Consider the following 13,992-nt stretch of genomic DNA (forward strand, 5'->3'; position numbering starts at 1 on the left):
TAAGCATTATACCGCATTGCCTTTCATGGGGTGGCTGCTGTTGAACAGTAGCAAGCAGCCTGTCCTGGGTGAGTCATGCAAGTTTTGGTAGCAAGTCTCATGGTGGTTGCTGATGGACCTGGCCACCATGAGTCCTTCTTTAAAAACCAAATTAGCCCTGGAAATGGCCCTGCCCCTTCTTCCTGTCTTTTAGTGATGGAAACCAAATCTTGAAGATTGGTAAGACTTGTGGTTGCCTAGCAACAATCACTGATGACATTCTTTTTAAAGCTCCAGCTGCTATTTCTATTAATTTGTAGGGTTTTAAGCCACCCTTCCTTTAAAAAAATATTAAGATTTCAGATTTTTCTGGGGTGTTTTTCCAGTTTGTAGAAAGATCTGTCTTTTCTGCTCATGGCTTCAGTCTCTAGATTCAACTGTCCACAGATCTGGCCACATTATGAATTAGATACATGGATGACATGGAAAAACAAGTCATCAAATTCCTGCAGGAGATGACATTCTATATTGGACTGTCTTCTGCTGTAGAAATATATAGCATTTACTGTTGTTCTCAACCCATTATTTTTTCCCAATTCCAAGATTATTACTTTATCTGTTGAACTAAATTCAAGAACATTTTAAAAATCTGCCTAATACAAAAGAAGGTTACCTTTGTTCTGGCTGTTCTCCATATTTCCATCCTGCATTTTGCCTATATAATAAAAATTGTAGCAGACAACAAAGAACAGACAGTAAAAAATCAGTACACAGAGACAGAACATGATGAGGGGGGCTTTAAATAAAACAAAAAGGGCCAAATGTCATGGGCATGTTCTAAATAAAATTCATGGCAAACTGTTATGGTATATTTGTACATATGAAAACATTTCCTGATCATAAAGTCACAATAAAGTTTAATATTTTACTACAGAAATAATAAAACCAGTGGTCTTCAGATACTGTCCTTTAAAGAAATGTTTCCTGTATTGACTTGCCTGCTCTGGAACCCCTTGATATCGCATAGGATTCTGCAATGACTCATAGGGCACAGTGTCAGCTCACACAGGGCAATAGCTAAGCTTTTTTGTCACCATACTTATTTATGAATTTATAAGCCACTTTTCTACTTTTAGAAGTCTCCAAAGCAGTGAACCATAAATAAGTTTAAAACAGTAAAAAACAAGTAAAGCAAACAGAAGCAGCAGAAAACATAAAACAGAGCAATCACAGAGTCAGCTAAAAATAAAAGAGCAAAAATACCAATCCACAAAATCTGGGCACCACTTCAGTCAAATTAATCCCCACATTTCTTTATATGCAATACCATTTAAAACATTTTACATTTATTTTAACAGATTGGCAATATTGTTCATATTCTATTAAATCAAATGGGTGGGGGATCAGGAATCATAGGGAAATAACAAGTGGGAAAATGAGCTATAGAAATACAGGCTAAAGTGAATAGTACTTTAGCTTGGGAGCTCAGCATGGAATAGTGTTATACCCTACCACAGTTTATGACTATAAAATGCTCAATTTCATACTGAGTGCTCTGACAAATATACCTCAAATTCCAGAGATCTAGAGCTGCATCTCAATGTTCCTATAAGTGCTGATCTACTGAGTCTATGTAGGCAATGTTTTGATGAATTTCTCACATCTGGAATATTATATAGTTGTATGCAGTTCAAAAAGTTTCATTTTAATTCCATATCAGAAAGCTGGGAAAAAGCATGATTACCATTTGCATTAAATATCCAGAATACTGATATTGTATTAGAAAGTTGTACTTGGAAAAAAAAATCCTTTTTAACAAATATTGGAATTAATAGTCACAAAACTGAGTGAAAACCATTATCATGTCCTTTCCAAAATTACAAAACAATAAATTTGAAGTGCCTGGGGCAGCAGGAGTGGGGACGGAGAAGAAATATGTCCCAGCTGGTCTACAGCACACAAATCCTTTAAATTATATTGTAAAAGGCCACTGTTTCAATGAGTGGTAGAATCTGGCTTCCAGATTCTTTAAACTTTAATGAGCCATTATTTTCAATGGATGATAGGCCTGGCCTAGCTCAGTAAATGTTTTGAGTGTACAACATATAATTTAAAGTTAAGTAACAGGGTTGTAACTTTAGAAGTTATTTTGGATCAAAGAAGGAATGAAATCAACATTTTTCAGTAGCTACAAATAAAAAGTTTTATGATGGCACATTTAAGGAGAAGAAACTTAACGAGAAAACCTGCACAATTTGAAAAATTAGTGTTATATGAAAATAAAGTTCATTTCCAATCTATATTATCTACTGGTAGACTTATTGTGAAAACAAAAAAAACCAAGTTATCAAAAATAAAAGTGGCAAAAAAACCCTTCATGCAACAGAGATTTTTTTCCGTAATGCTTACTAAGTATCTAGATATGCCTTAAATATTTGACACCTACCAGATGGTATTTGAAGAGTATTAACATGCTTTTGTTTCCACATACACTATTTTTGCTATATTTTCATCAAAAGATAGCTTTCAACTTTGGCATTTTTTTAAATCAAATCTCTACATTTCTTAATCCATGCATCCTGTTATCAGTCCTCCAAACTGTACAGGAGTGGGCAAATCTGACAAAATGTGCAGGTGTTCTTTGACCATGCTGGACCCCAAAACAGGAACAATATAAATTGAAGTCCAGGAATTAATGCCACAGCCACCATGAAACAATGTCTCTTTTTTTAGGCCAAACATTTCAGAATAATTTTGCCTAGCGTAAGAAGTAAACTGTAAAGGTGGTATCATTCTGCTGATAAGTACAGCAAATAGCTGTAAGATTTTACCAGTACGTAGTTACCCATGAAGACCATGCATAGTGTAAATAGAATGCAGATTTCTGACGCTTCATAATAAAAATCTCAATAGAATATTGTTGTGTTTTATGTTGCAAATTACTGTAGATTATATTCTGAATACACAGAATGCAAGTACCTTTGGCTCCAGTTTATACAACAGAAGAAGTTCTTACAAAAATCAAATGATAGAGTAGTAGTAGTTAATGAATATCTGAATAATATCTTGACAGTAACAATCAATTTTGTTTAAAATAACTTGCACTTTGCATTTCCACCTTCTTTTTTGTGGCGTTATTCTGAAATTTACCCCAATTATCTTTAGCCTTCACTAACTACTTCATTGAGTAGCAATTGTTGGTATACAGCACTTTTCAGCATGAGGAATCTTCCCTTTGACTATGAAAGAGGTACTAACTTTGCGGAATCCAAACTTTGCTTATAGTTGTCTCCCTCCCACAATTTCCTCCATTGCCTGTTCCCCTGCTGAACCAGTTTGTACAGGTCATAAAAAGCCAAACACTCTGTCAATAAATTGGTTGTCAAATACAATCAGCATACAGGAAATGAGCTGAATCAGTGGGTGTTTGCACATCCCTAACTGAATTCTACTTACAAAATTTTGTTAGCAAATTCAACAGAGTCTTTTGAAAAATAATTTCCAAACATGGGAGCTATTTATGGCAAGATGAAATAATCTTTGGATTCAACACAAACTACTTCATCAGGAAACTGAAATCATAGTAGGTGCAGTAGAAATTTGGAGAAACTGTTTGCCACCAGAGGGCAGGACCAGTATTGCTCAGACCCTGTAACCCAATAACCACACCACACTCATATCTGTGTAAAGGTTTCAATAGTGTTGACTCTCAGCACAGCCGCTTGGCCTTGAGTAGATTCCAGGGCTCGGGCGATGGGCCAGAATCAGCTGCGAATTCTCTGGTAGAGGCCTTATCTCACGGAGAGAGATGAGCATGCCGTTCCCATGAGAATGGGACTGGGGAAAACGGGAGGGGGATGGGACGGAGAAAGTTATAACCTGTGGGTCTGGCGGGAAGACTTCATTCCTGCCACGCCGTGTACGTGAGCTTTCTAAGATGTCTGAATAAACGGTCTTTCAACCAACAAAGCCTTTTATTTCTGCGCTATGGAATTCCTTACATTGTGGCAGGAATCCTAATCCTCATTTACTTCTACAAATCAGTGGACCTCTGGTGTTCCGGCATGCAGAGGTTGAATATTCCTGAAACTGAGGAAGGCTCGGTAGCCCCCATAGAGGGTTCCGAGCCTTCCCTTCCTGACTTGGAGAAACCAGCGGGGGAACGGGTCTTGCTGGTAACTCTCTCCCGTCCTCGCCTCGACACAAGTCTTCCCTTACTTCGTTGGGATGAGGGACGCGGAAGCGATCATGCGGAGTGGCATGAGACGTTTGGGGCGCTGTCTATGGATCGTGCGCCTGTGGATCGGATCTCTACCCGTTTTCGTGTGGATTACAAACCTCAGATGCACCCTGTCTCGGAGGAGATGGGCCTGACCACTTTTCATGCGGCAACCCAGGAATCAATAGAACGATTCCTGGACTCGTATTTCGATGATGCTCCCAAGAATCCACAGTGGCATAGCACCGGAGCCCGTCCTAAAACTGCAGTTAACACCGGGACTTTGTCGAGATCGGGATCGATGATTGGGAGGGGGCTCCGTGCCGACACCCAATCTGGCCCTTCAGATCCCGGACGTAGGGTAGCTGATGCACAAGCCTCGCTAAGGGACTTGAGGTGCTGCTTTCCGATGAGGAGGAATCCGAGGAAAGTCTGCCTCCCCATCCGGATTTGTTTCCCCTCCCGTCCAAAGAAAATTGGGACGAGGAAGTGGCCCGACTGCGAGATGCCCAAGAAGCGTGGGCCCGTGAACGCCAGCTATGGGAGGAGGAACGAGAACAGCTGCAAAAGGAGCGTGAAAACCTGCAAAGAGACCGGGAACAACAGCGCAAAGACGTCCAACTTGAATTAGACCGAGCCAAAGACGCGTTGCAACGGCAATATATGCAGGATTTATCGATCCACAATAAGGTCCTGGAGCACTCTAGGATGGACCTGGAACGTCAACGCGAAGGTATTAAGGCCATCCGGACGCAAGGTGAATTAACTGCAGCTATTCAACGGGACGAACTTGACAAACTGGAGCGAGAGAAGGCAGCTTTGCACGCGCATCAAGATGCCTTGACTCGCAAAGAGAAGGAGTTAGCTGCCTTAGAACAGGAGCTGAAGAAGCAGCGGGACAGGATGACCCAAGTTGGTGCCTACACTGTTACCCGAGCGCCCGACACCACTGCCCGTCCTATCGGGGCGACGCTTCTGGGTCCTGCTACTCGCGCTCCTGCCGCCTCCCAAGGTCCTGCTATTCAACGGGGACCAGCGGCGCCAGGCCCCGTGCCTCCCCCGATTCCTGCTCCTCCTGCTCCACCGCCCCAACCTGTGCAACCGCAGCCCCAGCGGGTTCCAAGGGCCGTGGAGAGAGGATACTACAGGCCCCCGATCCCTGCCCGTTTCGATGGGACCGCTTCTAAACTCCCCTACTTCATCTTGCAACTCGATGCACATATGGAGGAGTATGATGACTTATATCGATCTGAACGTGAAAAAATACGGGACATCGGGTCTGTCCTGGATGGGGTGGCTGCTGACTGGTTTGTGACCCTTTTTGAGCTGCAGGCGGATGATACTCGCACAGTGGCTGCATTTCTTCAAGCCCTAAGAGCCCGCTTCCAAGATCCAGACGCTGAAAATGAAGCCATCCGTACCATAAAATCTATTCAACAGGGCAACCGTTCTTTTGCCGAATTTGCCCGTGAGTTCCGGGCAGCGGCTGCTCGACTTCCTCCGGAGTGGCCTGAACGCATGAAATGTGAATACTTCTCTGATGCCATCGACGTAAAACTTCGAGAAATGGTGTTTCTCATCCGTATCCCGCGCACTATTGCTGAGTGGATCGATTTGGGATCGCAAGTAGCGGCTCGCCACTACGACCACCTCGTCAACTCGCAAGCCAAACCCAGCCGTCTCTACCGAAACCACCTCTGAACGCCGTCGACGTTTAGGATTGTGCCTTTATTGCGGGGGACCAGGCCATCTGGCTGCCAACTGCCCGAAAAAACAGAAGCCCACCGCACCAACCCCACGCACCACCTCTGCCAAGCCACCACGGAGATCCGGCCCTCCTCCAACGGGCTCGTCTAAAGCTGTTACCGAGGGTGACACCGAGGAGGGGGAAGTGGCAGTTTGCCTCTCATCGGCGCCCATGGATGTGGATCCTACTCCAGATGCGGTGAGTGAAGGCAGCGCCCCCATTACTGTTCAAGCGATTCTGGCCAACCCTGCTAAGCATACACGTATTTTAGCCTCAGCCCTCGTAGATTCTGGTTGCTCCCATTGCTTAATGCGGCCCCAAGTGGCTGAAGAGCTCGGTTTAGACCGAGTTCCTCTAGCAAAGCCCATACCGTTCACACAAATGGATGGCAGCCCACTCGGAGCCGAGGGCCCGGCTCAATTCAAAACACAACCTGTCCTCCTTCGTTGCGCTGACCATTGGGAGAAGATTAGTTTCATACTTGCTCCAGTGGCCAAACATTCCATTGTCCTGGGCATGCCATGGTTATTGCTACATGAACCAAATATTATTTGGAAGGAACGGATTCTAGAATTCACTGATCCCCCCTGTGGAGAGCATATGAATTGGAGGGAGAACCCCCCATCCAATGACATAAATCCCTTGGTTTCTTCAGCGGTGCACATCCCAATGGCTCTCAATTCCACAGGCATCCCTCCAGTTTACCAGGACTTAGCCAGAGTGTTTCAAGAACAGGAATGTGACCAATTGCCCCCCCATAGAGACACTGACTGCAAAATCATATTACAGCCCGGGGCTCAACTACCCAAGGGTAGAATTTATCGCATGAGCCCCAACGAGGAGAAAGAACTCCGTGCCTTCTTAGATAAAAACCTTGCTCGCGGATTCATACGACGGGCTACCAAACATACGCACGCCGCTCCTGTCCTGTTTGTAAAGAAGAAGGACGGGTCTTTAAGACTTTGTACTGATTACTGAGGATTAAATGCTGTTTCCATGTCCAATAAATACCCCTTGCCCTTAATCAAGGACCTTTTAGATGCATTGGGCAAGGGACGGATTTTTACTAAGTTGGATTTGAGAGAAGCATACTACAGAGTCAGAATTGCAGAAGGCTACGAGCATTTGACAGCATTTAACACTAAATTCGGACAGTATGAATACTTAATTATGCCATTCGGGTTAGCTGGGGCACCCGGCGCATTCATGGCCCTCATCAATGAAGTTTTGCATGATTTATTATATAAAGGAGTAGTTGTGTACTTAGATGATGTTTTAATTTACTCACAAACCGTGGAGGAGCATGAGGCTTTGGTTCGAAGGATTACAACGCTTGCTCGACAACTCCCTCTTCGCAAAACTGTCTAAGTGCTGCTTTCATCAACCCTCCATAGACTATTTGGGCTACAGGATCTCATCCGAAGGTTTAAAAATGGATCCTGCAAAGGTTGAAGCAGTCCAGCAATGGCTGGCCCCCACCAACCGGAAAGAGCTACAATCTTTCCTAGGGTTTGCTAATTTTTATCGTGACTTTATACCCCGGTTTGCTGAATTGACCCTTCCACTCACAGACCTATTACGCACTAAAGGTAAAGACCCACAAGCTGCCAAGCCCGGGGCTCCCCTTCCTTGGTCTCAAGAATGTCAAACAGCCTTCCAGCTTTTGAAATCGGCTTTCACTACCGAGCCTGTCTTAAAACACCCCAACCCAGACCTTCCCTTCGTGGTTCACGTGGATGCTTCGGACAAGGCGCTTGGCGCAGCCCTATTGCAGAGAAATAAAAATGGTAGGCCTGTTCCGTGTGCTTATTTATCCAAAAAATCTCCTCGGGCGCAGAACTCAACTGGACCGTAGGGGATAAAGAGACTGCTGCCATCAAGGCAGCGCTTTCCACTTGGCGTCACTGGCTTGAGGGGGCTAAACACCCCTTCCAGGTTTGGTCGGATCACAAGAACTTAGCTGCTCTCTCTACCCCCCTCAAAATGTCTGCAAAACAACTACGTTGGGCCGATTTCTTTTCCCGTTTTTCCTTCACTGTCCATTTTTCCCCCGGAAAAACCAACAAACTGGCTGATGCGCTGTCGCCAGCCTTCCGTGGTGGAGCTGCCTTACGAGACATCCTTCCGCGACTGTCCTCTCCCCTCCCAACTGGGGTTGGCCGTCACTTTCGATCCCAGACATCCGCTCCTCCTCCAACGCCCGTTCCCAGCCTTGTCTCCCCTTCCTGCGGAACTCCGAGGAGGCGGGTCTTCATGAGCTGCCGGCGGAGGAAGGCGACTCCCAGCTGCGCTTAGTGATTGGTGTTTGGAAGCGGGAAATTGTTGGTACGCGCCTCCCCCCCTTCAAGCAAGCAGGTTCTCGAAGCTCGCCATGATGCCCGCTCAGCTGGACATTTTGGCTTTCTCAAGACACTGCACTTAGCCCGCCGTCAATTCTGGTGGCGCGCCATGTGCAAAGACATTGAGGCTTATATCAAGGGGTGCTCTGTTTGTGCGGAGGCCAAATCCATCTCGGGAAAGCCCCATGGACTGTTAAAACCTCTCCCGGTTGCCTCCCGCCCCTGGGAAGTTATCTCAATGGATTTTATTACGGATTTACCGGAGAGCCAGGGAAACACAGTCTTGTGGGTGGTGGTGGACCTGTTTTCTAAACAAGCCCATTTCATCCCCTGCACCTCCATTCCTTCCGCTCCTAAATTGGCGCGACTGTTCATTCAACATATATACCGTCTACACTCCTCCCCCCTCAAGGTGGTGTCCGACCGCGAGCCCCAATTCATTTCAAAATTTTGGAAAGCTTTCCTGGGTTTGTTGGGGGCTACCCCGGCAGTTGCCGCCCCCTACCACGTTCAAAGTGACGGTGAGTCAGAAAGGACGAACAGAACTCTTGAACAGTATTTACGTTGTTACACCAACTATCACCAAGACAACTGGTGCGATTTAATTCCGTTTGCGGAATATGCCTATAACAATGCCGTTCATAGCAGTACGCAAAAAAACCCCTTTGAAATTGTGTCTGGCCGCTCCTTCCCACCGTTGCCCCAACTACCCGCGGAGGCGCTGCATCCTCCAGAATTCCAGCAGTGGATTTCATCTCTGGCTGAGGGGTGGAAAACGGTTCAGACTGCCTTGCAGCAAGCTAAAGATTCCCAAAGTTCCAGGCGGATAAACATCGGTCTGACTTCCCTTTGGCGTGTTGGGGCTTGGGCTCTGCTTGTCTACTAAAAATCTCAGAGACGTGCATAAATTGTCAGAACTGGGCAAAAAGTGCGTGGGACCTTTTAGAATTACGAAGGTGATTAATGATGTTACTGCCCGGTTAAGATCTGCCTAATTCTTTAAGTAATATCCACCCTGTCTTTCATTCCAGTTTGCTCAAGGAGGCTCCCGCCCGATGCCTGGCACGACCCTCCGGAGATACCCCCGCCGACTATAATTGATGGCCACAAGCATTATGAAATTGACGCCATCCTGGACTCTCGTTTTAATCGCAAACGCTTGCAATACTTGGTTTCCTGGGTGGGGTATTCCTCTGGTTATAATCAATGGGTGTATTCAGAAAATATTAACGCCCCCTCCCTTATTTCTACTTTCCATCGTACCTTCCCACACAAACCAGGGGGGGAGAAGTGTTTCTTAGGGGAAGCAGAGTGTAAAGGTTTCAATAGTGTTGACTCTCAGCACAGCCGCTTGGCCTTGAGTAGATTCCAGGGCTCGGGCGATGGGCCAGAATCGGCTGCGAATTCTCTGGTAGAGGCCTTATCTCATGGAGAGAGATGAGCATGCCGTTCCCATGAGAATGGGACTGGGGAAAACGGGAGGGGGATGGGACGGAGAAAGTTATAACCTGTGGGTCTGGCGGGAAGACTTCATTCCTGCCACGCCGTGTACGTGAGCTTTCTAAGATGTCTGAATAAACGGTCTTTCAACCAACAAAGCCTTTTATTTCTGCGCTATGGAATTCCTTACATTCTGTGGGTAAAGTATTTTGGCCATAGCCAAACCATTTTATTGACAGTGAGAAAGAAGCGTGAGGTGCAGCATGATACCTGATCTGAACACTGGGCAGCCCAAGTGCTGCCCCCCAGTGCAACCTTTCTTCCAACCACCCGATTGGAGGAAACAGATAACCTTGCGCAGCCAGCTCCACTGGGCGAATGACCTCTTATCAGAGCTCCGCTGTGCGCCTCTCAGCAGCAGAGGAACTCAGCTGGGCAGACAACCTCTTGTCAAAGAACCTCTTCATCACTAAGCTATCCACCGAAGGGGGGGATAGCTCCCTAGCCCCCTCCTGTGCCATCAGATCAGTTCCCATGTGCAACATACCAGGTTGGCTATGACAAAGAATGCATGCATTAACATCACTGACAAACGGGGAAAGGTGGGTGGGAAACTCGCTGGCCCTCCCTGATGACATCACAATGCTGGCAGTGTCATGATGTCCCTGCCCTTTTCAGGCATGGCCACTGGCCAGACCTCTGCCCTTCTAAGAAGGTGGAGAGGTCTGGCCAGTGGCCGAGCACGGGCTTCTCTGTCGCACCCTTCCCAGGGCAGCAACAGTGGCCCCGGTGACTCACAGACACTCTCTAATGATGAGATCAGACTGACAATAGAACCAATTACCTAGAGATAGTTTTGCATTCTATGATGGTTTTCAAGCAGAATGTCTGTCAGGAATGCTTTACAATGCAGTCTGTCATTGGGCTAAGAAGGGTGTGCTGTTACCTTTGGATATCTTGCTTGAACATGAAATAAATGGCCAATAAGACCCCTTCCAGATCTGTGAATTATCATATTTTTGGGAATCTTCGCCTCACCAGGTTATTCTCCTGAGACTCAGAAACCAGAAAAAGTCCATTTCTTCTTTCCTACTTTATGCCAGCAGATCTCCTACTATCCATATAGCTGACTCAGCCTTACTGAATGAACCCATCACTACAAATTACTATTTTTGCTATTGGCACACAATTCAATTTTTGCTCTGTAAACTAGGCCTAGATTGCTGGGAACCTGTCTGTGGACTAGTAAATGCTCCAAACAGCTTATACCAAGATCCAGATAAGGCTGCTGGATAGTGCCACAGTGCTAATTCCACAGACAGTTGCCATCATAGTGTAAGAAGGCTGCACAGACCAGTTCAATTATCAGATCTCAATAATGGGCACTTCTGAACTTGCTAGTTACCTTTTCTAAGAATTTCCAAATGTAGTATGATACCATTTATAGTGGTATGGCAAGCAAAGTTCAGCCCCATTTGTTCAACACTTCAAACTTCAGATATTTATATTTTAGCAGGTTTCTGTTCAGGCCAATGACGTCTATATTAGTTATCTTAGTGCTGATATTCAGAGCTGCCTGTTGGGGTGACTGTGGAAATTTTAAGGATGCCATGAATTTCTCAGTGAACCTATTTGGCAGATGAACTTACCTGGTTCAACACTTATTACCAGAATGTGAGCTGATGAGAGACATCGCTGGATTGCATCAAACAACTCAAACGGCTGCTGAACAAGTTTGCAGCTCCCTGTTAGAACTGACTGACAGCTGATTCCCTCATCAGCTGTCAGTCAAGTTCTTATTCACCACCTCAGCAAAATAACTGGAGAAGAGAAAAAGCAAACTCACAGCTAGTCCTCCATAATCTTCCAGAATAGGTAAACACAGAAGTTACAAAAGAGAACTCTTCCCTCCCATCCAAGCTGGGCAAGGATACAGGCAATGCTTTCAATTTCTGCATTGTGAAAGAGGGAGTTTATTCCTCTGCCTCACAAGCTGGGTGTGAAGAGAAGCAATGGTTTTGATCTCCCTATTACAAAAGTGATAAGAGTAAAATGTTCTCAGTATCAGATCATAAAACACCCAGATGATCCCTCATCAGTTTGGAATCAGTTGGGATGGCTGTTCCTGCAAACAGCTGAACAGCTCATTGATTAATTGGCTGTCTGGTATCCACTGGCAGAGAGAAGTAGTAAGCCAAATTGGCAGGAGATCAAGCATCTCTATGCAATTTTCCCTGGTCCACCACAAACGAAGAGATTCCCATTCCTATGTGCACTGTTGGCTCCACTCCCACCATATTGATCAACAGAATGATTGGGCATTTCTTTGAAGTTTTCATTAAAAAGTAGAAATGGGATGCTAGTGTGCAAGATAATACTTATTCTTATGATGTAGAGGTGATATAAAAGGACCCATCCTTAACTATAATAAAGGAAACATTACAAATGTAAAACAAAATAGATGCTAATTTGAGACTTGATTGCTTAAAAAACTGATTTGGCATGCACATCTGGACAGGTTAATTAATTACTTTTATTCAATGGATCAAACTTAGACTGCCAGTAAAATGTATACTCAGTATACTGCAAGGACATGGTCTGCTTACCAACTAAGCCTATAACTCAACTGTAAGAGAACCTAAACCAATAATATTAAGATAAATCTTTCTTATTGACTGGGCCACAATAGAAATAGGATTGGTGTGGAAGGCTTATGATCAGCTCAGGCTAAGTAGCTCTGGTCACAGACTTCATTATTAGTACAGAAGGAGCATGGAAAGCTATATGGAGAAATTCTGTGGCCCAGCAGGCAGCCTGTCATTAGAGAATGAACTCCAACATCAGGAAAACAGTTCTAGTAGCAAGTGATAGCAGCTAAGATGTTCAGGCAAAGTGCCACTACTGAATAATGCAATGTACTATTGCAGATAACAAGGAAAAGTTCCAGATGTATTGTGAGGCCAGGCCTTTCAGGATTTTTCCCTTAAGGACTGTGCTCACACCAATCTAGCACTTCCTAAGTAAGGTGTAGGCCACAACCAGAGAGTTGTGAGACTGATTCCAGAAAGCTGGTAGGATAAATGATCTCTGCTAGAAGAGATTTTGGATTTGGAAGATGTATTCAGAAGCAGCACAGCCCTATTCCTATTTCCTTTTGACTTTGTAGGGGGAAAATAATATGCAGTCTCCTTTGCAAGGGATGGTGGCAGCAGCCCCAACATCACATCTGTCCATTAACCGCTTTTATTCATCTGTCCTTCCAGACTTCACCTTGCTTTTCCCCTTAGAATTCTTTTGCTGCTTATAATTGCTACCTATTAAAATACAGGTAACAAAACGTAAAAGGTAGAAGCAAGATGATAATAGCCAAAGAGGTTGTGTTTTATACTGGTACACTGGATATGACATGCTACACTTGATTTTGAAAATAATATGTATGTCACTGTAAACACTGAAATGACTCTGCAGTGCATGTTAGAACCCCCAGAGTCCTAATTTCCAACACAGAAATTAATTGTTCAGAAACAGTGCCGAACTAAAGTTAAAATACTTTAAAACATTTTGCGATCCATTAAAGAACTGAGACACACATCTCCTTTAAAGTCCTAGTAATGATTTTTTTTACAAAACCCATAAAACAAAGACATATTGAGAAGCTTCTCTGGATCAAGACCAGGCTTTTTTAAATATATAATGAAAGTACCTTATCAAGATTGCATTCTTTGTTTATAAGGGACTTTGTGCACATTAGGACAGTGTGCTCTTCCAGACCAGTTTCAAGACATGCAGCCCATATAGAGAGAGACTGATTTGGTTTGTGGTGTGTGTGCATGTGTGTATTTGTGATCTTGGAAATTTCTAAAGATTCAGATAACCATATGATTCAGAAGGGGTAGGAGTAAGGTTGTGGTATACTGATGACATGGGCTAATTAGAAATAGTTTATTATTATTGGCCAGGATTCCATCAACCACAAAACAGGTTCTGTGAGCCTAATAGCAGTTTAGACTTGTTTGCCTCAAAAATCAACCCTCTTGTCTCATGGCAATACTGCTTTTTAAGTTATAGGAAATTTCAAAAGGAATTTGTGACATGACTTATAGGTCGGCTGTTCAAAGGCAAAATTTAAAACCTTCACAGTAAATCACTTGTGTAAATCAAAGTGGTTATTTGACTTCTGGCGTAAAGTTGAGATTGCCCCCTCCGTCCCCCCGGGTCAGGTATCTTTCTTACCTCCTTCTTTTGAATTTTCTCTACATTGTCATTGT

The 13,992-nt window shown here is 44.5% G+C and overlaps 1 protein-coding gene across 1 annotated transcript in view; it reads right to left on the reverse strand.

Moving 5' to 3' along the window:
- ATP2B2 (ATPase plasma membrane Ca2+ transporting 2) overlaps positions 1–13,992 on the reverse strand; it is a 325,928-nt gene that overhangs the window by 90,218 nt on the left and 221,718 nt on the right. Inside the window, exon 9 of the mRNA XM_048487339.1 lies at positions 653–694. Coding sequence (XP_048343296.1) covers positions 653–694 — 42 coding nt within the window. The remainder of the gene's footprint in view (positions 1–652; positions 695–13,992) is intronic.

The sequence above is a fragment of the Sphaerodactylus townsendi genome, linkage group LG03, assembly GCF_021028975.2.
Source record: "Sphaerodactylus townsendi isolate TG3544 linkage group LG03, MPM_Stown_v2.3, whole genome shotgun sequence".
Taxonomy (NCBI): Eukaryota; Metazoa; Chordata; class Lepidosauria; order Squamata; family Sphaerodactylidae; genus Sphaerodactylus; species Sphaerodactylus townsendi.